The sequence below is a fragment of the Larus michahellis genome, chromosome 4, assembly GCF_964199755.1.
Source record: "Larus michahellis chromosome 4, bLarMic1.1, whole genome shotgun sequence".
Lineage (NCBI taxonomy): Eukaryota > Metazoa > Chordata > Aves > Charadriiformes > Laridae > Larus > Larus michahellis.
The window spans coordinates 77,696,284-77,722,858 of NC_133899.1; the positions used below are offsets into that span (position 1 = coordinate 77,696,284).

The 26,575-nt window shown below is 40.3% G+C and overlaps 1 protein-coding gene across 23 annotated transcripts in view; it reads left to right on the forward strand.

The window, feature by feature from the left end:
• Positions 1–26,575, forward strand: part of PTPN5 (protein tyrosine phosphatase non-receptor type 5) — a 90,205-nt gene that overhangs the window by 17,667 nt on the left and 45,963 nt on the right. For 2 of the 23 annotated variants that reach the window (XM_074585750.1, XM_074585770.1), the window contains exon 1: positions 7,873–7,897. The exons of 20 other annotated variants lie outside the window; for them this stretch is intronic. In XM_074585750.1, coding sequence (XP_074441851.1) covers positions 7,888–7,897 — 10 coding nt within the window. In that variant the 5' untranslated portion in view covers positions 7,873–7,887. Of the gene's footprint in view, positions 1–7,872; positions 7,898–12,642; positions 12,859–26,575 lie in introns of those variants that run through there. One more of the 23 variants, XM_074585752.1, reaches the window with a different exon arrangement.

A 26,575-nucleotide genomic window follows, 5' to 3' on the forward strand; every position in this document is an offset into this window, starting at 1 on the left:
AAACAAAGGAATAGCAAGTAGATTCTGGGTTCCTTCAGATATTCAGTTCCTGCAAAGGATAAAACTAGGTGAGGCAGTTAGGATCTGCAGGGTGAACACAATTGTCAGCAAAATGGGGGTAGGAATGTGTCCAATTCTTTCAAAGTTAGGCTGGTATGGGGAGATTTATAGTTTGCTTAAAAGAAAAAAATCCCGATATTAATGAGTTTGATGCAAATTCTTAATGTGAACTTAATGTCTCTAATGTGAGCTTGCACTTAGAGCAGAAGTGGCTCTACATGTCTCTCCATAATGTTTCCACAAACCATTTGACAAGATCTCTGGACATATGTTGAATTCAGAATTACAGCACTTGTATTTGTATGTGGCCTGTGATCTGTTTCTGCTTTGTTACATATGACCTTTACTCTGGCTCACCCAGAAACATTTCCTTACCTGAATCAACTTAGAATTTCATGAGCGGTGTTGCAGTACTTGGATTGAGATTCGTTTCAGTGGAAAGGGGCGTTATATCGTTTTAATCCAGCAGTTAACTGAAGGGGTAAAGGAAGGGGGAAGTGATGACTGCGCAGAGGTGGGGATGCAGAGCTGAGTAGAGTTGGTAGAAGAGTGAAGGGCTGTCTGGCAGGACAATAACTCCTTTTTCTTATCAACTTTCTTTGACGGAGCTGCAGTGTATATCACAGGGGGCAGTGATAATAGCCAGAAGGTGTTTACCCCTTCTTTTCAAGATGACCTTGAAAGACTTAACGTGGATTTTTGTAGGGCTGTGAGACTGGTATCAAAACTGTGCACTCTGTGGAGCTGGTATTCTTAATACTCGTAGGAGTCTTAGGCAGAAGAACGTAGTAATTTTGATGCTTGCTGTTGTGCGTCATGAATTGCTGTGAGAGGGAATTATCCTTACTGCCTGAAGACTGAGAACTGAGGAGGATATTGTGACCACTTGTAGTGGCTGGCTCTGTTGCAGGGTTTTTGTCTGTTATGTGGGAGGCTTAGGTTTCATCAGAGCAGAGAATTTAATTTCCCCATTTCACTGAGGTTAGATTTTTACAGAAATGTAACTTTGTGTACCTTGCAGAATCTGCAGGAGAGCAAAGCTGATTTATGTTGAGACAGATCTCCCACAAGGCTGTGAAAACAAGTGCACAAATTCAGAGTAGCTGGGTGTAAATCTGAAGTAACTGTCATGGAGATTGATGTTCTCTCTAGGAGTTAATCTAGATTTACATCAGGGTAACTGTGACCAGAATCTCTCAGGATTCATCTTTGCTAGACTTCAGTAGCTCACCAAATTAATTGCTAATTAACTTGAGATGGTTGATTTTGTGCATGCTTCCCACATATTTCTTCTGTTTTACCATCATAGAATTTAAAGACTGAGCTCCACTAGATCAGACCAGATCTTACCTATTCTGAACTACTGCTTGTCAAAAGCTGTTCCCTTCAGCTAGATACTAACACACTGAGCATAGTCAGCAGACATTACACCAGAGCACTGCAGTCCTAAGGAATCCAATACAGGCAGCCTGTGTTGCCTAAGGCACTTAAAATAAGGAAGGGGTTAGAAGAGGTCCTACAAGGCAGTCCCAGACTGCCCTTGAAGGCTGGCCGTGTCAGTTTCTGCAGTGGAGCAGGACAGCATGAGTCTTCTCCTTGACATAAGTACAGTAGTCAGTGTTAAGTGAGTTCATCACCAAGATACCTAAGAAACAGCATGAGCTGCCTCCTCTCTAAGCACTTCTTCCCTTGTGTGTCAGAAAGCAATTGAATTGGTGCTTTGTTAATGCTGTACAAAGAAGTTGTTGTAACATGAAGTATCTCATGATAAAATACTAATTTGCAGCATCCAGGGCCATTGGGAGGGGAAATATTCAGAGTCGCTTCTTCAAGGTCTGACAACACTGACGCACCTGGAAATTTTGGCCCCCTCCTTTCCTCTTCAGATTTCATCCTCAACATTATACTAAAAAGGCACAGCACTCTTATATGTGTTTTGTATGGTTTAAATGAAATTGGGATTCCAGAAGGATGGGATCCTTGTGATCCTGCTGTAGTCTGGGCAAGGAGGTCTTATGACAGCCATACTTGAAAACTAAGTTCAGATTCTGCTCCAGCTTCCTCCAGAATGGAGGCAGGGAAGGACAGTTAAAGTAAGCTGACTGAGAACCTCTAATGCCCTTGAAGATAGTAAAAGGATCTGTGTCAAGGTTGAAAGCAAGACTAAATTAGGCTTCTATTCAATAAAAGGTCCTTATTCTCAAAATAAACATTTAGTTAGGTCCCACCAAAAAATGTGTCTAAGCAGCATGAATCTAAAATGTCACCCTTGTCTTTACAGGTGTGCTTAACAGCCTTACAGTCCTTGGGCTTCACTTTGAACTGGCCTGTCTCCTAACCACTTGTAGTTTGAATTGGGAAGGCCTGGTCATATTGACTGATGAACATGCAATGAAGATATAAGAATACAATAAACTGGTGATCATGTTTCTTGCCTGCATAAGAAAGTAAAGGCATCGTGCCAAGCAAATACGCGCATTAGATGACTAACAGAGCTCCCACACTGTCAGTGTAGGCAGGGCATATGCAATGCAGCCACATATGTGTCTCAGAACCATACTGAGTGCTTTTTATTCTTAATGTTTGGTTTTGTTTTTAAATAGGAGTTGAGATCCTTGAGCAGGATGTTTATCTCTATGCACAGAAAACAATATTGGTCATAGTTTTTAATATACGATCAAGTTTTTAAAACTACCAGCTGATACATCTATTGCAAGTGACATCAGAATTTCAAGTAATTGCTATAAATGTTCACTAGGATAGCCCTGCGTATCATATGTAATTATCTGAGTTTATCTTTTTTTTTAACATCTGGAAAAACCTGCTTGTTTTTTCCAGTGGGAATGTTGTTGGAAAGCATTGTATTTAACTGCTCTGATTGAGGTTTAATCTCTCTTTCTTTGATGAAATTGGTGTGAGGTTTTGACAAAAATTAGTATGCTGCAACAAAGGAGTTGAATTCCATCTGATACTTGCTTAGCCATAGTTTTAAAATATATATGCAGATACTTCTGAGCTGAACACTTAGGGAAGTTCTGTGAATCCCTGTAAGCACAGTGCAGTTCAACTTTGAATTTAATCTAGTAGTGAGCTTCCACTGAAGATGGTCTCCTTTTCACTCCTCCAATGATGACTAATCCACCCCCCAAGTTAATTAGTTTTCCATCAATTCTGCAAGCTGAAGCAGCAGCCTTCTTGCTGCATAGATAGATAAGATAGATGGATATGGTGAACAGGTGAAACAAACCCCTCTCTGCAGCAGTGTAAGGTTAGATGATCTTAAATGCAACATGAAGCTAACCTTAAGTGTTGGCTGTTTGGATGGTAGTCTCATTTAAATTGCCCAAAAAATATTAAGGACCCACTGAGCTAAGAGCTGTGCAAACACAGAATGGGAGACAGTCTCTTGAGTTGAATCTTAAAAAATGGAGATAGTGGAAAACAAAGACAAAATCCCACACCACCAAGTTACAGGCTTGACAACCAGATGATCAGGTATTCAATGGACAGACCAGGTAGAGAGAGGCAGAATTCTTCAGACTCTTTCCTGGATTGTCTTTCATTGACAGTGGCAGAAACTGTCAAAATCCTTTTAGCACTGAATAACTTTCTATCTGATGACAAACTAATTTCTAAGAGTTCAAGAAGCAACGAAGCTGTATTTCCCTTGCAGAACTATTTAGTAGCCTGTCTAATACAGATTGGTCTGTATTTAATCTATTTTTTAAACACTTGTTTCTTCTTTCTTGATCTCTGTGAAAGTTGGCATCTAGATTCCGCATCCCAGTTACTTTGTATTTACCAGCAATAATTGCTATTATGTGGACTAGCAGTTACAAAGGGTTGTGTGGAATGACTGGGGTGAGAGTCTACAAAGAGTCTGCATTATATAAACTGTGCTTTCCACTCAGCTGGTTAATTAAACTTGGTTTTCAGATCCCAAGACAGAAACCACTTATGTACAGACTTTATTTTAATAACACGTTTCTGTTCCTCTGTCCCAGGAGACATGGCCCTGTCTTAAGGTTTGTCCGTTCTTAAGATGGAGAAAAGGGAATATAAGGACAAAAGGTTGAAGAGTATGTAGGTCTGTGTAGTCCCTTTTCAGGCAAATACTGTTGTATGATTTCGGGTTGTAGACGGAGTGAGGGAACATCTTGCAACACAACATCAGTACAGATTTTCTGAATGATGTGTTCTTTGGAATAGATTCTACATCTTTCCCAGAACAGGGAAAAAGTGAACAGTAACAATAAACCATTTTATTTTTTTCTATTCTACCATCTGGATTTGTGTTGCTGTTCTGTGATAATACTCCTGCACATTAACCTTGTGCTCGGTGCCAGAGCACAATTTTTGCTTGTGTCTAGGCAGACCTAGTAGCTTAAAAACATGAGGCTTTGCTCATACAGAGCACAAGATAAAATCACTCTTTCTTCCATGAAGCAGTCTGAATGTGCTGCTGAGTACTTGCTACCAGAAGTTTTGCAACTGCTTATCAGTCCTCTGTGATGCATTCTCTAGAGGTTTCACACAGAGCAAAATGAAGTGCTGAAATCTCTTAACTCGGAGCTTGATTTTGCTGGCACTTATGCACATGAGTAAGTGCTCCTGTGACTAGTTTTCATTGCTCATGTCAGTATAATGAAGGACATACAAGAGTTTTAAAAGCAAGGTTATACAGTTGTATTGCCTTTATCATTTAAGGTGACTAGCTTTTTGTGAAACTACTCTGCCTTCAAGGTTTTCCTCATAGTCATGGGCACATGGCAGCATATTTCTTCTGTATCAGTGTAAAGTAAGGTGTAAAATGCTACCAAATCTGAATATTGTTTTCATGTCAGCTTTGCATTGGTAGTAACTGCAAGATGTAAGGCAATTGAGAATAAGGCTGTGTCCATTTTGAGAGACAGGAGTAGTTCCTGCTGTCTTTGCTTTTGTGGTATTTCCTTCTGATCGTTCACATGCTGTTGGAGAGACAGAAAGATGGGGCATGCTAGGCAGTAGACGGGCTTGTTTCCTTCAACATTTTAAAATGACACTTAGCCCTCAGTTACATGGTGGAGGAAAGAAGGAAGCAGAGGAGGAATGTTTCAATTTAGAGGCAGTGTAGGGAAAGGGATTGGCAAGGCACATGCACTGAAGGCAGACTACAACAGTTGCATATAGCTTAAGAAGAGGTAACTCTTTTTCTAGAAGCCATAAAGACCTAGAGTTACAGGCCTTGTGCCTCCAGCTTCAGCATTAATTCTTACTCATTTGGTCTGTCTGTAAATGTCATGATACCAAGTTCCTTGCACAGCAGTGTGTGTAAAGAAAACACTTTTTTACCAGCATTTGAATATTGTGGTGGAATGCAGGCACTAAGGAAGGTCAAAGAACAGCATTTGGAGCCGCTGTCATTGCAAACAGCTTTATGTTAAAAACTAAGTTGTGTGATCAAGTTACCTTGGGGGTTTTTGGGGTTTGTTTTTTTTTGGTGTGTGTGTATGGTTGGACTTAATGATCTCAAAGGTCCTTTCCAACCATGATGGTTCTATGATTCTATCTTGTGTCAGCCAAACCACAATGTAACTATGGGTAGGTGTTCCTAGTCTGCTTTTGCAAAAGTGCTAAGCACTTCTTCACTTGAATTTTAGCCGTGTTGTCTTCTACTTGCTTTGGAGTGAGAGCATGCAGAGTCAATTACACTTTCACTTAACAGAATTAATAACTTTATATACTGGGGCAACCTGTGTCAAGACAAGGTAACATAAGGAGAGCTGTTTAGAGAGTCATAGCATCTTTTATTAGACCGCTTGATGTAGTTTGGGGATATAATTTGTCCTTCAGTGAGTCAAGAGGCACCAATTCCTTTTTTCCAGTGGCAAGCATTCTGGGGTGGTTTTTTTTGAAATCCATTTACTACTTGTTTCTGCACCTCACGGATATGCTGCTGGAGTGGAATGAGTGCATTGCAAAGCCTGTTTCTCAGGAAGAGCTGGTGATTATGTCATTGCCAGAAGTTTCAGAGGAGCAATGAGGGTGCTGATGGTGGACGCAGAACTATCCCCACTGTCTTTTTATGGTGATTGTTAGTTGTTTTGAATGGCACCTGCTCTGTAAAAGAAGGTTGACTCCCCTTGGGACTTGCCTGCAAGACATCTTTTCTCTGTTTGAGTTTAGACCTAAGAAAACACATCAGAAAAAAAACTTAATAAAAACATCTAGCTGAAAATAATTGGTTGTCATTTTTTCCTGCGAGGGAGGGAGAGGTGTTTCTAAGTGGCAATAAAAGTATAAATACCATCTGTATGCTTTATGCCTGATTTTTCTGGTTTTAAGAATAACTTTTGGATTATGTTTTGACACCTACTGTGTACACAGACAGTATTTCTTATTCTTGGACCTACATAGTTCCTCCATACTATGTTTGTATTACAAGTGAAAGACACAGTGTGTATCCAGGACTTTACAGCAAAGTTTCCTCCCTTGACTTAGTAGTCGCTTATCCTGGGTAGCAGGGGATTGCTTAATGCTAAAATGTGGTATATTGGTTGAAGTTATTTTTTGAGGAGTGCCTCACACATGACTCTGCTGACTTGCTTTTACCTGGATGCTGTCTTGTATCCTGGTGTCTTCTAAGAATGTGACTTAAAAGTATGCAGATGTTATTATCTACATGCAGTTACTACTGCAGTTATCTACACCTCATGTCCCAGTGTCAGAGGTGAAGTCTGGGTATCTAGGTGGTCTTTGATTTGGAAAGATCAGCTTCTAGTAAAACGAATCTCCGATTTCAACAGGACCTCTGTAGGAGAGGGTTCTTTCAGGATTTAGCCCTTTACGCTCTTATTCTTCAGGAGACTTCTTGCTTGGGTTTGTGATGAAAAGTGTGTTGGCATTAATAGAAAGAGTTGTATTGGTTTCTGTAGGCTTTGGATGAGGCTGTGGATGAACTGGCCTGATGCTTACAGTGTGAGGTGCTTTAGAAGTAGATGAGAGATCATATAAGCCTTGGAGTCAAAGCGTTGTATCATCTGGACAAGGATACATTTCTGGCCCCTCCCTTAGCAGAACTTGTAAAGAAGGGAAAGTCCTTGCAGTTTGTTAGAGGTGGATTTCTTTTTACATGCTTTCATGACCCTCTTTACCCATGTTTTTGTTAGGCTTTGAGTGGTATGTTGGACGCACCATCTCTGAGGCTATGGCGAACTGTTTTTTCCAAATTATATGTTCAGTTAGCCCTGCTTTGTGGTAGGTATGACACATTCAGCAGTCCTTGGCAAATTAGTAAGGGTCTCTGCCTTGTACTCACAAACCTTTAAGCACTCTCTAAAATTCTAATGAAATTGGCTGATTAAATGATTCTAGCTGAAGGCATTTCCCATATGGAGCAAATGGTTCCTAAGGGAGCTTAGTTTATGGATTGCCCCTTTTCCTTACATACTAAAAGACTTTATGGTGCATGCCGTTTGGATACCTGGAAGGCTTCAGTTAGATCCCAGTTCCTGTATGCAGGCAATAAGCAAAAGCAAGTGGATCAATAACAACATAGGAATATCTTTCATCTCCTTTCCATGCTTCCCCCCACCCCACAGATCAGTGGCTTGATACTTCCTTTATGGATGAACATCACATCATGGTCTTTTAGAATTTCTTTTCAAGAAAAAATATGTGTAAAAGCCCTGAATGATTCTTGGACACCTGATAGTGTTACAGCTTAGATTTTTCACTTATTTTTTAGGATTCTAGTGCATAAAGAATGTAAATGATAACCCCAGAGGACTATCTGTCCTGGAGCAGACATTGGAACTGAGCTACTATGTGACAGAAAGAACTAAGTGCATGTCAGGTGGTAAGTAAGGCAATGAAGATCAGATGTATCATACTGTCACTTCATTACAGATGAAAAATACAGTCATACATTCTTTCAGAATCTGTCCTAGTCTTCTTGGAGAATGAAAGAAACAAGGAACAAAAGAGAAAAAAAAAAAAGGAAAGGAAGATTCATTGCAGGTTGTAAATATTTTGCAAAGCTCAGTTAGCATGGAAGGTACTTTTGCTGTATCTTATTATATTGGACTATATCTTTTAATCTAGTTGTGGTTCTCACATCATGCAAAGAGTCTGGTTTGCCTCCATTACCTGCTTGATGTCTATGAATCATGTTTTAACTAGGATTTCTAAGGAAGCCTAAAGGATTGAGCCTTTGTCTCCAAAAAGCTCCTTTTAAATCCAGTCCATAGCTGTCTCAAACATATTTTTTATTTATTTGTGCTAAGCAGTAAGTTAGTTTTGTTTAATCATCAAGGAAGTGGGTGTTTTGAAGTCATTCTGGACTTGTTTCTAAGCGTATTCTGTCCCTTACTAGAAAGTGTTTTCCGTCTGCACAATGAGGGCTCTTAGAGCTACTGGACTTTGGACTTTCAATCATGCATCTGGTGTAGATAAACCTTTTTTCTTTTCATTGGTTAGAAAGCTGATCTATTTACCTTCTGGTTATAGCCTAAATATGCCTTAATGCTGCACTGGTCCAGCTTTTCGTACCATCTTGCAGGTATAGATGCCTTGCAGACTGTTGCAGTCTATGGTTGTTTTTGCGGTACAGAAGCCAGTTCAGCTAATGCAGGTGTGCCTTTGCAACCAAACTCCACACTGTGAAGGAAGCCCAGTTTATGGAAAGAGGATGCTGAAAGCCTTTATTAGGGAGCATTTGGAGGCCAAAAACCTGTTCCGTATGCAAACAAGCTGTAAGGTGAATGAGTTCATTCCACCAGCTATATGCTTTACTTCTGAAAAGCCCTTTGTGAGCTGTGACCTTTTATTACTTATATAAGAATCCTGAGAAACATAAGTAACCTACAGATATCTGTCCTGGGTGTTCACTTTCTCTTTACAGATTAGATACAAGTCGTCAGCTTTGGCCAGCTGATAGTCAATGCTTGCAACTCATTTGATGGCAGAAAGGATGAACTTTCATAGAATCATAGAATTGCCTAGGTTGGAAGGGACCTTTCTATAAGCTGAGAGTCATGCTAGTGTTCTTTACAGCTTTTGTTATATGGTCTTGTCCAGATCCTTTGACACCAGTGTTAAACCTGGGCCATAAAATATTGGTTTTATTTACTTTTATACTGAGGTGGTGTGTAGGTGTACGAATAATTGGAAGTCTCATTATGTTAGTACATGTACAAACAAGCAGTAAATGGCAAACATGCACTTTTTGCCTCAAAGCACTTACTTATATAAAATATCAAGAGTAAAAACGATATTTTATGTTATCTTATCGTTATAGCCATAGACTATATTAATTTCAAAGGAAGATGTAAACACAATTCTGCTGGTTATACAAAATAATGAATTTAGAAGTCACTTTGCAGAGTTTATCAAATTTATCCCTGCAGTGAGATTTGTAATAAACTGTAGTTTAAAGTATGGAGTTAAACCATGAGTGAATTTGATCCATCCACCAACATAGAAACCACACACACTCCCTATTTTTAACTGGGTAGTTTAAAAAAAAATTATGTGCCATAAATCCAGTATATGATTCTTATGGATACGGAAGTATCTGTATAAGAAGTATTTAACTTCTTATTTCCTATCCACCAATATGGCTGCTTTAGGGGGAAATGTGTGAATGGTTCTGGTAGACAAATGCTTTTTTCTTTTTTTTCTTTTTCTTTTTTTTTTTTCTTTCCTCCTGGTTTGTATGGGACTTCATTGCTTCCTCTTTTGTTTTCGCTTCAGCTTTGACACTGCCCTAAGAGAAGCATTCCCCTCTTTTTTCGTTTCTCCTCATATCCATTGAATTCTGCTTGGTCAAAATATCACGTGTTCGTGCAGATAGCCTTCAGGTTGTTCGTCAAAAAGATCTTTAATTCAGCAGTAATACTGGCTTACTCTTTCTATGTGGGCAATACAATGGGAAGTTTTTCAGTTTTGTTTTTATTGCAGAATAAGGCGTGGGTAGTTATGCCTTGCAGAAAAGCTTCGCCTGGGAAAACCTGATGTGGGAGGGGAGAAAGAAAAGATCAACGATCATTTATCATGTGACATCAAAGTGGAACAGTTCTAACAAAAAAAAAATTGTGGTAGAGCTTTCCAGCTGAATGTGAGCTGAAGGTCACTTACTTGCCTTCATGTTAAAGCAATAGTGTCAGCATGGAAGAATTGGTAAAGTACCATGCAAGAAAGTCTATTTGTAATAGGCTGCCTCTGGCAAACGTGCTTGCTGGAAAGGTTACCCTGAAAAGGCCTCAATCTGAGGTGGCTGAACAGACTGGTTTTGTCAGAAGAGGCAAAGAAAATTAGAAAGTATCAGTGCTAGTAATTTGAGTGAAGGCTCAGGAAATGATATGAAATGCAAATCCATGTCTTTAAAGTTGACAGAAGATGCTCCAATATACGTTTGAAGTAAAAGTCATTGTCTAGGCATTGTCACAGAACCATAGACTGACCTTTGTTTCAGTTATGGCTAAGAAAAGGCTATCATTCTGTTCAGCTGTCACAAAGACACTAATAAACTTCAATATTGCAGAAAATGTCATGTAGAATGTGGCCAGAGTTTTTGTGCCTGACTTGAACAATCAATAAAACACAAAGGAAATATTGCCATTTACATTGAAGGGCACGTGAGCTAATGAGAAGCTTCTAACGCATTGCTTGGTATGGGTAGGTTGGAGGGCAAATGTTAAACCGGTGTTCATTTTCAAATTCTGAAAAATGCCTTGGGAAGCTGTTAGAATGTGTTTGTGCCAGCCAATGAAAAGGGACGGTGAAACCATAAAATGATGGACTAGATTGAAAAACAGATATTTTAAGTAACTAGAAGGCTATTTTTTTCACAGAACTGTCTCACGTTACATTTTGCATGTGCTCACATCCAACATAGCGCATGAAGCAAAAAGCTTGCAGAGCGAAATAAAAATGGATGGTGTTCCTGGAGGCTTGAAAAGTTTTGCTGTGGCTGTGAGACATAACTGTGAGCTGCCGTGGTGCGGGTGGAAGACAGGATACAGATAAAAGAGGTCACATGAGTCTGTGGGGATGAGCAAAATTAATGTGCTATTTTTGAAGGAGTGTGCACTTGGGTTGACAGTTTGAAGTTGAGGTCTTTCAGTTAATTCTTTATTAAAGCAAGTTTTTTCTGCACAGTATATACAAAAATCAACGGGGTAGAAAATTAAATTTATGAAAATCTCAGTCAATCTCTGAACAGCGTCTAAGAATCAGAGGGTGAAGAAACAGAGGCAGTTTGCAGTGCCAACGTGCACTGCGTCTACAGATTTGCATCTACAGGGACCCTGATTTCAACAGAGTTCAATTAAAAATCAGCTAATTCTTTTTGACAAGTATCTACTTGGTAAATTATCATGTACTGGTTTTAGTTATACGGTCCATATTGCTTTAGTACAGTTTCTTTCAGGATTATATAAGACAGTTGCCTTCAAGGAACTTTACTTTAAGAAAGGTATTGGCTATCTGTAATACATGAGAGAGTAATTGTTTCTTGTCGGCCACATAGTAATCCCTGTTTCATTTGATGGTGTTGCACAAATAATTCTGATGACTTCAGGGAGATTTCTTACAAAAAGAAGAATGAAGAAGTGAATAAGGAAGCCTTAGTCTGGCTCTGTGTGGTTTATACTGCTTCTGTTTGAGAGAAAATATAGCAAAACACTGTCAGTGGAAAGAACGTTTCTGTGGGAACATAGTGGAAGGAAGAAGAGATTATTTTCTTTACTTAATGGTTTGACAAATACAAGTTGAGAGACTGTTCATTTAACATTTGAGCTTTCATTACATGGACATTCCATGATTTCACTGTAGTATTTATAAACAGTATTCAGCATTTCTAATGAATGCTTGATTCAGAAAGAGATTTGTGCTTGTGAAATGTTTGTATAGAAACATGAGCAGAGTTTGGCTAACCATATGCTTGCATGTGGAATGCAAATAGAACCATGAAAAAAGCCACTCTGGCGTGAAAAATCCCACCCATTTTCTTGTAAGATTATTTTTCTTCCTGTTCCATTACAAATCATGAAGAAGTGGCATTCACGGCACACTAGAGAAGAGTGGTGAAAATGTCAGTTACAACAAGCAGAATCAAAAGAAATGTAACCATGGCTGGAAAGTTTAGCATTTACCAATGAATTAAATATGTATGTAACATCTATTTACCATGTTTTATATGCTATATGGGGTAACATGGGTAAATACTCATAGCAAAACTTTCTCCTTGTCAAGATCTTAAAGGAAAAGCAATGACTTGGAAGGTACCGTTCGGAAGATGTTTTTTGTGTGGCAGCTGTGAGTTTTTCCTGGGTTTCCCCAAGGATGTACATCTGTTTTCTTCCAGGTGCATTCCACCCTGCCTCTTTCTTTCCCCCCTAAACACTGTGTTTCCGGTTGCAGTGACAGAATGGTTTGTGGGGTTTTTTTCCAAATTTATAAGATGAAGCGTCCTCTTGTTTGTTTGGTAATGCTGTACTGTGCTTGCAATAAAAAAATAACCAAATGAAGTGGAATGCACCTGAGTTTGGGCTCACTTATTCATATTCATTTCACCACACCAGTTATTTGTTTTGGTTTCAGTCTTTGGACCTTAATACAAGAACATCACTCGAAAAAGTTTAAAGACTTACCAAGAATCGTGAGCACATCTTGTCAGGACATTGGAGCATACTTAATATGGTACGACCCAGGAATGCTAGCAGAAGTAGACAGCTGTATTTCAAAGGTGGATCGCAGAGTTTGTTTTTCAAGACAGTTTCTGGCAGTCCCTAGGGAGACTGGAATCCTAAATCCAAGGTAAAAGTACATTTACTGTGTCTCCTCCACTACTATACAGGCAGCAAAATAGTATCTCTGGTCTGTCACTCTCCTCCAAGGATTATTCAGGACTGTTCTGTCAGTTAGTCTTTCACCATTCATATTAGAACAATCTTCCCGTCATGCTCTTGCCTGTCTGTATGTAGCTCCCACCTTTTAAGCTTTATCTTCAACAGGAGGGACTGTCACAGCACTGTGACCATGTGCTTTATCTTAAACCACTCTTTAGGTTAGAGTGAGATCTGGGTGGCATCATCTTTCTGTCTTTTTTCCTGATTTCTGATGAAGGAAATGTGGGCATATGGACCTGAGGAGAGCAACAGCAAACTCCAGTTACAATCCTGCTCTGGATGGTTGTAGGGAAGAATCACAATTGTAGTTTGTTCCTGCTGTGCAGTTAAATGTAGCAGCCTATGCACATGCACCATGACAAAAAACAGGTGGGCTATGGTGGGATATTCCCTGAAATGGCGTTTCTTGGATTGGCATGTCTACCTGTAAGGCCATGTTCCACCTCTGTGGGACATGAGGTTATATTAGGCCCTGGCTAGTGCTGTAATACTTCCCCCTATGGGACTTTCTCAGCTTTTGTGCAGGTACAGCTATCATAAACATTGCAGTTTAAGACCTGGAATGTTGGGCTGTCCTCAGACTGCCCAGTTTGTAGTAATCGATGTTCTCACAACTGCACCTGTGTTTCCTTAATTGTGAGTGACAAATAGACACACATTTGTGTTCTGTGTTCACGGACACACAGTTAAAGGAAGCAAAGGCATACAGTAGGCCGCAGTTTGAAAAGCATGCCAGTCTCAGTTTCAAAAGCAACTGTGCAGTATTGTCTTTCAGTGTGAAATAGACTCATATTTTTAAGACACTTTTGAAAATGGAACTAAGGCCCATCTTTTGAAAAATTATTAAAGTTGTTTCAGCAGAACTAGGGTCCTATCTGACTGGATTGGGGATTTTGAAAATTTCCCTAGACCTTTAGAAAATCTGGCCTCTTGATGCCCTAAATCATTTAGGGAGGAGATACCCATCGTCATGTTTCCCACCAGAAAAATAAATCAAAATCAATGTCTGATTTCTGCAGCTTTGCCCTTGAAAATTTCCATGAAGAGCTCACAGTGGCAATTGGGAAATGACAATCAGAGAAAGGTTTAATGAGATTTTTTTCCTGCTTCAGAGTTCAGAGCAAGGTATTCCAGAGGAGAGAGGGGGAAGACTCTCTGAGGTTACTTAATCCCCAAGAGGAAGGAAGTTTTCAGTGTACTGCACTTCTTCCATATGCTGCCTTGTTTGATTTGAGCTACTGCCAGACACTGTTTTTAGTCTCCACTCAGTCCTTCTGCCAGGCTTTCACACTCCTCCTCCTCCCGTGGGCTTCTCTTCTATGGCCTTGTATTTATTTTCCTTCTTTCGTCTCTTTTCTCATCAGATATTCTCATTTCCGTTATTCTCAAACATACTCACACCTTCTTTTGTCGCCTTCATTTTATCTTCTCTTTTCTGTGCTTGTTGCTGCTAGTCCATTGTCTAGCTTAACTTTCATTTTTCATGTTATCTGATGATAGTGGTTTTGTAGAACTTGGTTTAATGTCATAGAGCAGACATTTTAAAGGTCAAAAATACCAAAGGACCTGTTTTGGAGATGTGGGATCCAAAATGGTGCAGTGTTTTGAATTGGGCACGTGGTTACATACTACATTTTGTGTATGCCTCATGGTTACTGGTAGTGGACTAACTGGTTGATTAATGGACAAATTAATCACATAACTATATGCTGAAATAAGCTGAAAATCAGCCTGGGAAAAATGCTAGCCATTTTTGAGAACAGAACCTTGCTGACATGCCTCTGTTTGCAACAGCCTTATTAAGTCTTTTTTTTTTTTTTTAGATGAAGCAAGCCACCCTTTGGAAGTCTAATGTCTGTTGTCACAGTATCTCAAAGCTCTACTGCTTTTGGAAATCATGCTTTTTAGATCTCTGCCTTACCAGTTTGCAGATTGAGGTTTCATGCTTTCCTTATGCCTGCTGGTGACATCTCTGTCGCCATGGGGAAAATGCAAGAAACCTCAATGAGAAAATTATTTCAATAAAGATAGCATTATGAAGAGGGTGGGAGGGGAATACCATCCCCAAGAATTAGAGGTTGTAATGATGGAATGTTTTCTTCATTGTATCACAGTTCCCTCTTAGAAAAGAAGTCTTGTGAACCTGAGACTTGCTTTGTCTTTGTGCATCTTATCTCTTTCCTCCTACTCACGATCTCTGATCTTGGTTAATCTGGATCTGCTCTGCATGTTCAGAGGGAAAAGTTCTTAAAGGAAAGAGGAGTGACTGCAAGGATTGAGAAGTTATCAAAGCTGATGGAGAGCAGGTGTTGAGTCCTGCTCAACTGTCGAAAAGCAGTGAGGAGCAGTCTCCCAACCATGCTGCCTGAGAAGATTTGTCAAAGCAGAGGTAATCATAGTATCATCTCACCTGGTTGTTAGATTTCCAGCTGCAGTGTGTTGCACAAGGAAATCTGGTTGAATGCAACCTGTGAGCAGCCCTTTCACCAAAAAGTGAGCCTTCCAATTGAGATCTGGCTATGTTGCAAAAAAGAGACATATTCAAGCATGTTATTGAGGGAAAGAACAGGAAGGGGAGTCTATCTCGATGAACCTTCCTTAGGAGCATTCAAAGTGGAACTGAGGAGCTTCAGCTCTCAGATTTAGTGGAGAAAGGAGAGATTCTGGCACTCTGTGAGAAGAGCTCTTAGGAGGAGAGAAGAATTCAGTAAATATTGACACGTTTGACTTTTTTGGGGTGCATTTTAGCAACATCTGTCAAGCTTCCTTTAAAAATACCCAACCAGCTGTGGTTTAACTGTGGATATTTTCCATACTTACTTCCCAGCATAAGGAATTGCCATTTAATTTCACAAACAAATCAACCAGCTTATTAGATTCATCTACCTGCTCATGGAAATGGAAATCCAGTAGATCGAGTTTGTTCTCATGTGGTTTGCCATCATAGCTTTCTGGTTGTCATCAAAGCTTTAAATAGCCTATTCTGTTCAGGTTTTGTGTTGTACTGTATTCTGTATAATTTCATCCCTGAAATTGCGCCCACCACTACGATATGTGCTAGCACTGGGTTGTTAGACTGTTCTCACCATGGGATCTGAATGCCTCTTCACTGTAGTCTGTTTGGCTTCCTGTGTGCTTCACCCCATGCTGTGGTAGCAAGCTGCCTAGATATTACTATATTGTGGTTCTTTACACCTACCAAAGAGCATAAATGCTTATCAGGTGTCCTTAATAACATGAATCTAGCATTGCTTTATTTTCAGCTCAGCTGTTTAGCTAGAAGAATGTGTTATTTGAAAGAAAAAAAAGCAATTTAACCTGAAACTAAATGGCCAAATGGAATTTTATTTAGTCCTGACAATAGAGCCCATTGGCTGTTGATGATTGCCATCATGGCACGTTTTAAGTGAGAACAAACATACTACCGCCCTCCAATACACACAGGCCTTTTTTCCTAACAGATTTATTCATTAAGCATATGTTCAAAGACTACAGCTATTGCCACTTTTAAATAGAACCAGTTTTTCGTTGCTTTTCATAGATACAATGCCACAGTGTTATGAAAAACCTATTAAAGTTACAGATTTAATTAACTAGCATATTCTATTAAAACTCCTTTCTGCTCCAGCAGTTGTTTGACAATAGGCGGATAAATACTGTATGTTGGAGACTGACCTTCAAATGACAGTCCAAAGTTGCTGCTTTGCAATGTCTTTAGCAGTTTGAATGCCTTTGTCTTCCCTATACGTATGTTAAAAAGGACTCTTGCTTCTGAGCCCAGAAATAGGATGGGAGGTGGTTAGGCTGCAAGTTGTGGGTGGTCCCAACTTCCTTGCACAAGCAACATTCCTGCTTAAATAGGTAAAATTTTCATCTGATCAATTTTGCAGGCTTTCAGGAAGAGGGATGGCGCTCCTGAAAGACACTAAATGTGTCCCATTTTGTATGCCTTCTGTGGGAGACAAAGATAAATACAGAAAGCTTTTTCAGAATAGGTCATTTTTCTTTCTGTCATGTTCATGCAGGGGCTCTCAAAATGGTCCCTTTTAGCACCCTGCGTGCTCACTGTCCTGCCATGTGCTCACTAGTACTAGCAGGTTCTGAATGTCCTTTGCCAGGGCACTGAAGAGCCTGTGCTATTTTCGTAGGTGAAGCTTCCTTTGTTCTTGAGGTTTTTCTACATGCTACTAAAGTGCTATTCCTGTTGGATGCATGCATGGATTGGGTGATGCTAGGTCTTTTCAGTTGGTGAGACCATTTCAAGATCTATAAAGATGAAAGGATAGACTATAATGTTATAATTATCCCCCAAAAGTAGGACTTGTTACTTCCTGGTTACATCTTTTGTCTTTTGTGTCTCTGCTCAGCATATCTGAAATAGATCACAGTGCTTCTACCTGGGCCATGCATAAAATGTAGCTCTTTCTTATCCGTTCTTCTTATGATCTTCCCAGCATAATTAATGCTATCTTCAGGAAAAAGGACCACCAGAGTGTGTTGCACATACTTGTCATGGGGAGTTGAGGGGTGCAAGCAAAAAATCTTCTAGTAGAATCTGGTCCCTGTGGAGGAAGACAGAGGTGGGGTGGGTTAGAAAGCACTGCATTGATCCTTGGAAACCAAGAATGAGATTTTTCAATATTACTCAGTGCAGGTTTAACAAGCATATACCTCAGTGTGGGAAGAGACTTTATATGAGATGTTTGGCATCTTCTGGTAATGCAGATGAAGTGTTCTGGATAGCATAGCAGGAATATAGTGGTGTGGATGAAATCTTGCTTTCCGTTGGCACATACTGTCACCCACACTTCATAAGGAATACGCTATGGAAGGCAATTGACTACCCGTATTTCAAAATACATTATAAACACAGCAGTGTTTCAACATTGAGACAGAACAGTGGGAAGGATATCTTTGGTGCCTTTGTGGTGACCTGAATTATAAATGTTATGAAATCAGGAGCTCCTGAAAAGGAAGAAATGCTTTAATCAAGGCCTGAGAAAACAATGTTTTTGAATAGAATCATAGTATCTTCATGGCTGGAAAGGACCTTTGAGATCATCAAGTCCAACCAAACAACCTACAATCTCTGCCACTAGAGCATGCCCTGAAGTGCCACATCTAGACTTTTCTTAAACACCTCTAGGGATGGTGACTCAACCACCTCCCTGGGCAGGCTGTTCCAGTGCCTGACCACTCTTTCAGTAAAGTAATTCTTCCTAATATCTAATCTAAACCTCCCCTGCCACAGCTTCAGACCATTTCCTCTGGTCCTGCCATTATTCACCTGGGAGAAGAGGCCAACACCCACCTCTCTCCAGCCTCCTTTCAGGTAGTTGTAGAGGGCAATGAGGTCTCCCCTCAGCCTCCTCTTCTCCGAGCTAAACATGCCCAGCTCCCTCAGCCTCTCCTCATATGACCTGGTCTCCAGACCCCTCACCAGCCTGGTAGCTCTCCTCTGGACTCGCTCCAGCACTTCATTGTCCCTCTTGTACAGAGGGGCCCAGAACTGAACACAGTACTGGAGGTGAGGCCTCACCAGTGCCGAGTACAGATGCACGATCACTTCCCTGCTCCTGCTGGCCACGCTATTCCCGATACAAGCCAGAATGCTGTTGGCCGCCTTGGCCACCTGGGCACACTGCTGACTCATGTTAAGCTGGCCATCCACCAGCACCCCCAGGTCCTTTTCTGCTGGGCAGCTTTCCAGCCACTCTTCCCCAAGCCTGTAGCATTGCTTGGGGTTGTGACTGAAATAGCCCCAATTTGTGTTGCATGGATGAGGTGGTAAAATAACTTGCTCTGTTTTCATTCTCAGAATAGGAGATACTATGAGACCTTTTATACCTGTAGCAATGGCAGGTTTTAAGTGTATCTACTTGGCAGTTCTGCCCATCACAAATGCAGCATACCTGCCACCTGCTTCCATGTAACATCAGTTCATATTCAAGTCCACTCCAGAATGGTCTTGGTCTAAGGTATTGAAGAGCATTTCCGCACTGTTTGCTGGAGTAGAGAACAAAAATCCCTAGGCTGGCTGACACAAAGCTGGCCCTGAGGCTACAAGTAGAAATGCTACACTCATGCAGGATCCAAAATGATGTCTTCACAGAACTTTGCTTACCACTTTGCAGGCCTGCTGATTAATGTCAACTCTTGCTAAGGTAACTCTGTGTGGTATGAAGTACAGTCACCATAGATTAAGCGTAGCCTTGGGATGTGTGCATCCATGAGAGGTTTGTTTCTTTGGATTGTGTTGTAGAGTGAAGCTCATGACTGCAGGCAAGTAGTGCAGAATCCTCCCAGAATAATTGCAAAGCTCATCATCAGCATGTGCTTTTTTCATCTCACCTTCTCTGACATAGATCCATAACAACTTGTGCATGTCTGCTTATCTATCTAGACAAAACATTGCTCTGTGCGTGTTCCCTCACTGAGAAGAGGATGAGAAGGCAAGCTGTTGTATTTTTTTAGTTCATTATTTCAGGCTGTGTATCCATGTTGATGAACACAGTATAGGAACCCATATAGATTAGACACAAAGCAGACTGTTACCTTCCTCTGTGTGCATCGTTCACTTTTTTTGCTGCTATGTGGTTAGCTAGGGAGAAGGAGAGATTAATGAGACTGTTATACTTCTCACATTTTAATAATCTAAGCATGCCCCTAACACAAAGGGACTACAGTTACAGAGGCAGCAGAGCACTGAACTGGAAGCAATGATATTTAGTTGTACAGGCTTTGGATTTGGGCCCATAATGGAGTAGCCCGGGGTGGAAATAGCACTCTAGTACAGAGATAAAATTGAGTGTGGATTTAGTGTTTCTAGATGTCCACACCCTTATCTATACAAGTGCTTATTCTGGAGCCTAAGTTACAGTCTCTGAATGATACCGTTGCTTTCTGAGGAAACCAAGCAGTGCAAGCATAGCCTTTTCAAATGCATAAAAGGAAGTGAAATGCGTATACTTGGGATAGTACCCTGGAGGCATGTATCAGGTTTGTGGCTGAAGATGATTGTTGAGACTGGTCTTGATATAATTTACTTTGCTCAGGAAAGAGAATGTCTTTGAAACAAATATTGAATGTGATAGCAGCCTTCCTAAATGTTTTTGCTGAAGGCTTCAGGGCATAAGATTTTAGTCAGTGAGTGAAGCAGGCTATACCCAAATGAATGACATCAAAATGTTCACATTTGAACCTGGCAGGAAGCCAGCACATCACTTATCTGCTTCAAGGTCCAAACCCTCTCATCCATCGGAGCAGAAAGCTCTATACCTATAGGACACCAGGCTAGTAAGTCATTGAAGAGAAAATAGAAACACACAATGGTATTATCATTATAATTGTAGGATTTATTAATTTATGAGAAGAAATATGCTTTTTTCCAAGCAACATAAGTGTGCTAACACCAATTCAGATGGTAATAGTATGACTAGTAAATACTTTAAAAAGTGCGTGAAATCAGAATGTGCTTGTTTCTTTTAGTTGTCATATTCACTCTTGTATCACAGAGGCCATTTGACTAGTTGTAAATTACTGCTGCTATTTTTTGGTTATGCATTCAGGACTCTTAAGTATATCCTGTAGTTAAAGGCTAAAGGCACAAAAATTATATTTTGGGTTTGGGAGGGGAGAGTTGGTTATCCTGTTTCAGAAAGAGAAATCCACCCTGTACATCTCAATCTGCAGCGTTGTTGTGCTGTTGACAGTTCTTCCTGGCTATGTTGTATGTGCAAGGCTGATTCATGAGCAGTCAAAGCCGTAGTTCTTTAACTGTGGAATTATAGAGCTGCTTTGTGGGTTTCCATTTTCAGTGTTAAAGGAAGTTTGCAGGCTGGGAGTAATTTGGGACAACTAACTCCGCTAAAAGTCAACTTGCACTCTGTTTACAAAAGCTCAAGGTATCTCCAAAATTATCACCAGGCACTTGAAAACTTTCACTGAAGAAAACAGCATAACAAAGAAATGTAATCTTTATTAAAAAAAAAATAATTAATTGTTAAGCAGTAATCAGACAGACCTTCTGTAAGGGGTTTAATAGGAAAGGAGGAAAGAGCCTTGCGCAAAAAAAAAAAAAAAACCACACAAAAGAAGCTTTGAATAGAGCCCTGATTGAAAGATGGCAAATGGTAATTATGTGTGGGTGTGATAGAAGTTAATATTCACTGTGTCTGCCCGCTGAGGGTCTGCATTCACTTTTTAAGAGCTGTAATTTGACACCATATTTAATATTTTAATTGTTTTGAAGCAAACACTGCTTGAGGGGCCCTAGCTGCAATGAGAAATAGCATATCCTTTAACTTGACATGTTTCACAGGAGACAAGGAAAAAGGACAGTGCTTAACAACACATCTCGTGTTTAAGACCTGTAAGCATTAGTAGAGCCATTAAGAATAAACCTCTTGTGTATTTGATTTAATAGTGGGAGTACGATTTATGTGTGGACAAGGGCATAACTAATCTTGCATTGGAAAGAGTAACTCCCCCATTATTAGCAGAGAGACAGCAGTTTATAACAAGTATTGAAGGAGAATCAGACCCCAGCAGATGGTACAGTAGCTATCATATACTTGCCATATGGTTGCTTTATCTCACAGTCCTTTACTGGCTCTGATGGCTCCTAGTTGTTCTTCTTTGCTGAACTGGGAGGCCAGTCTTTCTAGAGCAGAGAGCCTGATGATTATGTTTTCTTCTTGCTCCCATGTAAGCGAGGCTTACACCCGATCTAGAGTGGTATCAGCCAAGTGTATTGGGAGCTGCCTTGACCTTGCAACTCTGTTGAGTTATTATGGACTGGAGATTTGGTGAGACGATCAAGTTACTTTCTCTCTTACTAGATGGGCTAGGTATATTAAACAGCCAATAACACTGTTGTAGGCCTCCAGGTCTGGGAGGAGTACTGTCTTGAGCATCTGGTTTCTTCCAGGAAGGAAGAGATTGATGGCAGCTCAAACAAAGTCTCACGGCCTCACCCTTCAGTGAAACAAAGTCTCTAGTGGCAGACTGCATCCTTTCTTTTTCAAGGATGACTTCATAGACCGGAGTCCTGTCTTGTGCTTTTGATTATTTAGAACAAAAAAAGGAGGCAGGGAACTTGGAGAATGTTTTGAGTTTTGCTTTTTTCTTTACCATATAAAAGAAATATGGGAAATATTCTTTTCCCCTGCAGTTATCATATTTTTTCATGAAATATTTCTTGAGCAACATGACGATGAGCTAGGAGGTCGGGAGTGGAAGTTGATATAGAAAGGCATGTTAATGCAACATCATTAAACTCTTCTCAGGCTGGGTTTTGTCTTTTGTGCTTCAGGCCAGTACAGTGCAAGCACATTTTCAAGCAAACAGTCTTGCACCAGAAGAATTACTGAGAAGCAAGGCTGAACATTGCCTAAGAACAGATTCTTTCTCACAGGGAAAAACAGGCTTACTTTTTGAATTGCTAATTCTGCTTAATAAAACAGAGTCCTTATTTAGTTCCTAACAAACCCCCAGTTTTTCTACTGAATACTAACAGTAGCAGTAGGTTAATAATTAATCTGAAAATTAAAGTTGTCCTGGTTTAGTTTGAAAGTCAGTTTCAGAAACACTTTTTCAGATCATTGATTTAATAAACTAGGAAGCTTCTAGGCATTTTGTTTTTTCATGATCTAGAATCTGTACTGTCCAGAAATCTAATTATGGAAAAAATTACTACCTAAATAATTTAATTACATGTATGTTTCTATATGTACAGCCCAACCTAAGAGCAATCTAGACCGTCTGTAACCATGACAAACATGTATCCCACCACTGATAGTGGAGTCCCTTTTCTACATAAGAATTTAATAGGTAGTAGGAGATGTTATGCTCCTGTTATGCTTGGGTTTTACAGAAGCTGCAAGAAAATGGCTAAGATTTTCTCTTCATCTTCTTGCATGATGGAAGTTGGAGCTGGTGGGACGTTTTCACTGCAGCAGCTCACCTGAAGATGCCCTTAGGAACCGGGATCTATCCAGATGGTATTGGCACTTATCATTGTGGCACTTCCCTGTGACGGCCAGTCAATTACTACATGTATCTGTTGGACTGCTGAAAAAATCACAGCAGCTCGAAAGCTCTTCTAAGTTACAGAAAAGAAGGAAATCTCAAGGCCTGGTCTGAAGCCTGAAATCTGCAGAACGTAGGAGCAAGCACATAACATCAGTGACTTACTGGGAATTGGATGAGGTTTGCAACTTGTTTGCTGACCAGTCTCCTCTTGTAGAAGAAGAGGGGGAGGTAGTTAGTCTTGCAATCTGATATTTCTCTTTTCCATCCCTCTCTAGCAGCTTGCAGGCTTCCTTTTATATGTGACCCTGTAGTATAATAATAATGGTCCTGGGTGAACATGAACATTTTTTCTGACTTCACCTCTTTTTCTCTCCTCCTACCCATCCCAGATGAAGTGGCAGGTGGACTGAGTGGGAGCAGTGTGAAAATGAATGCATAGAAAATGTGTGACTCAGCAGTTCAGCAGGGAGCTGCTGAGTGGAGAGGCAACTATTCTTCTCACACGCTCTGGCATCAGGTTCCTGTTCCCTGAGAGATGAGAACAGGCCACTTATGGGTGGAGCTGTGCAGCCCACCAGCAGGCAGAAGGGGCTGCATATTCTTTTCAGCAGAATTTATTTCAAGTAGCGAGGAAAGTTTTGTCTCCAAGTTTGTTAAAAATGTTGCCAGTGAAAGAGGAGAAGGATTGGGCTAGTAATACGTAAATCTCAGTTCACTGCCTGGCTTGCTCACAGATTTTCTGCATGGCTTTCCTCCTTGCTTTCTTTTTCTCTTGATGCATCTTCCCATTTTGTTAATCAGAGTTTGGCTTAAGCAGCAGCCAGATTCTACCAGCTGAGCTTAAAAGGTGCAAGTTCCCAGTGCTTTTCCTGGGTAGTAGATGACACCCATTTCCCTGCATTGGTCCTTAGAATGGTCCACCCATTTCTGCACTGTTTCAAGAACTGCACAGAGAACATTTGCCTTAGAATTAGGCTGCTGGCTTTAAGCATGCTAGCTGACACTCACGGACATGCATGTGCAAAGGAAAATTGATGGTATTGCTGGGTTGTCCTCTGTCACGCAAGAGTAAATTAACATTTTTCTCAGTCAATATTAGGGAGAGGCCATTGCAGTGTCTTTTGAAGTAGTTTTGTAATGATGCAAAAAGTTGTAGTATTTTAGTATCAGTTTCTGTGCTTTTCTGGAATGAAGCAGATTTTTCTCTCTAGACTAAGCAACAGTAGGTAGACACTTTTTATCAGTGGTTGTACTTCCTAAAACCTCAGTTTTAAAGCTGTAATGTGCATTGTTGTCACTGGATTTTCCAGACTTGTGTTCCAGAGTTCAATCTTTCAGATGAACTTTGTCCCCTCTGGCTGATATAGATAACATGCAAAAAAACCCCACCATCCTTCACTCCCCTCCCATCTCCACACCCATAGAAATAAATAAAAAAAAAAGAAATGCATGGGGTGGTGTTTTCTTGAATCTTCAGAGAGCCGGAAATGGTGTCACTTGAGAGCTCTTGAGCAGCTGCATTCTTCTTGATGGACATAACCCAGGAATCAGAGTGAATTTAATACCAATATTCTTGGCTACTTCCAGTGTGATCGTTTTAGCAAAAACATCCAGCTTTTCCAGATACGATCCCTGAATGTTAAAAATTTCAGTTGTTCCCCACACAGCTATGAATACCTGTAGCTTGGCACAGCTAATTCTTACAGTCCAGGGTGGATACACGTAGTGCAAACTGAAAGCATTAGAAATTATAAGCTGAATTTTATCTCAGAATAAGTAACATAGGAGGCTGACAGTCAAGTTGCTCGTATGTAGACTAAGTCTTGGTGAAGAGTTTTCTACTCCTCTGTAACGTGTCAGAGATGGTATTTACAGTTGCTTGGACCTCTTACTTGGATTAATGGTATGTCAGGTTTAATTATTCTTTAAGCTCTGTTACAAAGAGGGGACAATGAAGTCTGCAGTTACAGTTTGCGGTCCTACAGAGGATCACTGGATGAATCTAGCTGGCTTCCAGTTAGATAGCAAAGTGATTTTAGAGTTGCTTTGGTGCCTTGCAGTGTTTAGTGGTAAGCTTAGTGGGATATGTGGATCTGTTTGGGTTTTTGCTAGTGTTTGAATTAAGCTATCTGGTATGTACTGAAGTAGCCCTCTATGTGGTTTTGAACATAGCAAATGCAAGATCTACCAACCACAAGTTCTTGGCAGCTAAAACTTGGACTTTTTCCAGAGTGGAATTGGAAGGATTGAGGCAATTACATTGTTGTAAATCCCCTCTATCTCTAGTCAGGCAGGAGTAGGTAGCTGTAGGGTGCATTTGGGAATGTTTTTCTTTGTAGCTCTTAATCTGCATACTTTTAGGGACTAGTTGCTCTCCTCTCAATGTTTTATTCAGCCATTTGGAAAGGGTACGTGTTTCAAACTTTTGTAAACAGAGCAGGTCAGGGATCAAGTAGAGTAAAAGTAGTCAGTACCATATCATGACTGGGAAGGTCAGAAAAAAAAAAAAAATGGAGGATCCAGAGAGAAACAGATGCATTCTTAGGATAACAGCAAGTGTTGGAAGTAGCATTCCCAGCTTTCAACACAGCTCATTAGATCTTGAGTGTAATTTTTAACGTAACTTTTCAGATGAGGTAGGAGTGCAGAGAGCATCAAGAAAAAAACAGATTTTCCGAGGTAGTGAATTGTACCCATCTGTAAACAGTAATGGTGCAGCTTCTGTCATTACATTTAGCTCCTTAGTAGCTGAGATTGGCTCGTTATAAAGAAGTTCAGTATAAGTTTCTGAGTTGTAGAATAGTGACCCACCAGTTGGTTTCCTGCAGAGAGAGGAATGTAAGTACACAAGTTGTGTTTGCCGTGCAAGTATCAAATGTCCCCTTCCTCTTACCCACTTCCTTCCATACCATTGCAGTGCAAAAGAAAGATTGACTTTTGGTCCAAAAGCATATTATTCTGTTTCCATCCTTCTCGTACTGCAGTGGCAAGTGATAAAGAGAATGTCTTCCCAGCAAATACGTTTCTCCTTGATTAGATGAGCTGTCTTTTTACTCTCCAGCACAAGCTACTTCTCGTTCATGTGCACTCTGAGGCAGCTCATTCAGTTTTGATGTGTCTTGCCAGCATCTGGACTTGCCTGCACTCAGTGTGTCTTACGATCTGCAGATTTAACAAGGTCTTGACCAGATTCGTGAAGTACAATGCCAGGGCTATGTCCTGCTTATGCAATTTAGGTGCATGTGAAAATAACCAATTGATTTGCATAGAATAGAATCATAGAGTTGCCTAGGTTGGAAGGGACCTTTCAGATCATCTGAAGCATCAACCTGACTGACAAAAACCATCACTAAACCGTATCTCTAAGCATTATGTCTACCTGTCTTTTAAATACCTCCAGGGATGGTGCCTCAACTACTTCTCTGGGCAACCTGTTCCAATGCTTAATAACCCTTTCAGTGTAAAAATTTTTCCTAATATCCAGTCTAAACCTCCCCTGGTGCAGCTTGAAGCCATTTCCTCTTGTTCTGTCGGCTGTTACTTGGTAGAAAAGACTGACCCCCACCTCACTACAACCTCCTTTCAGGTAATTG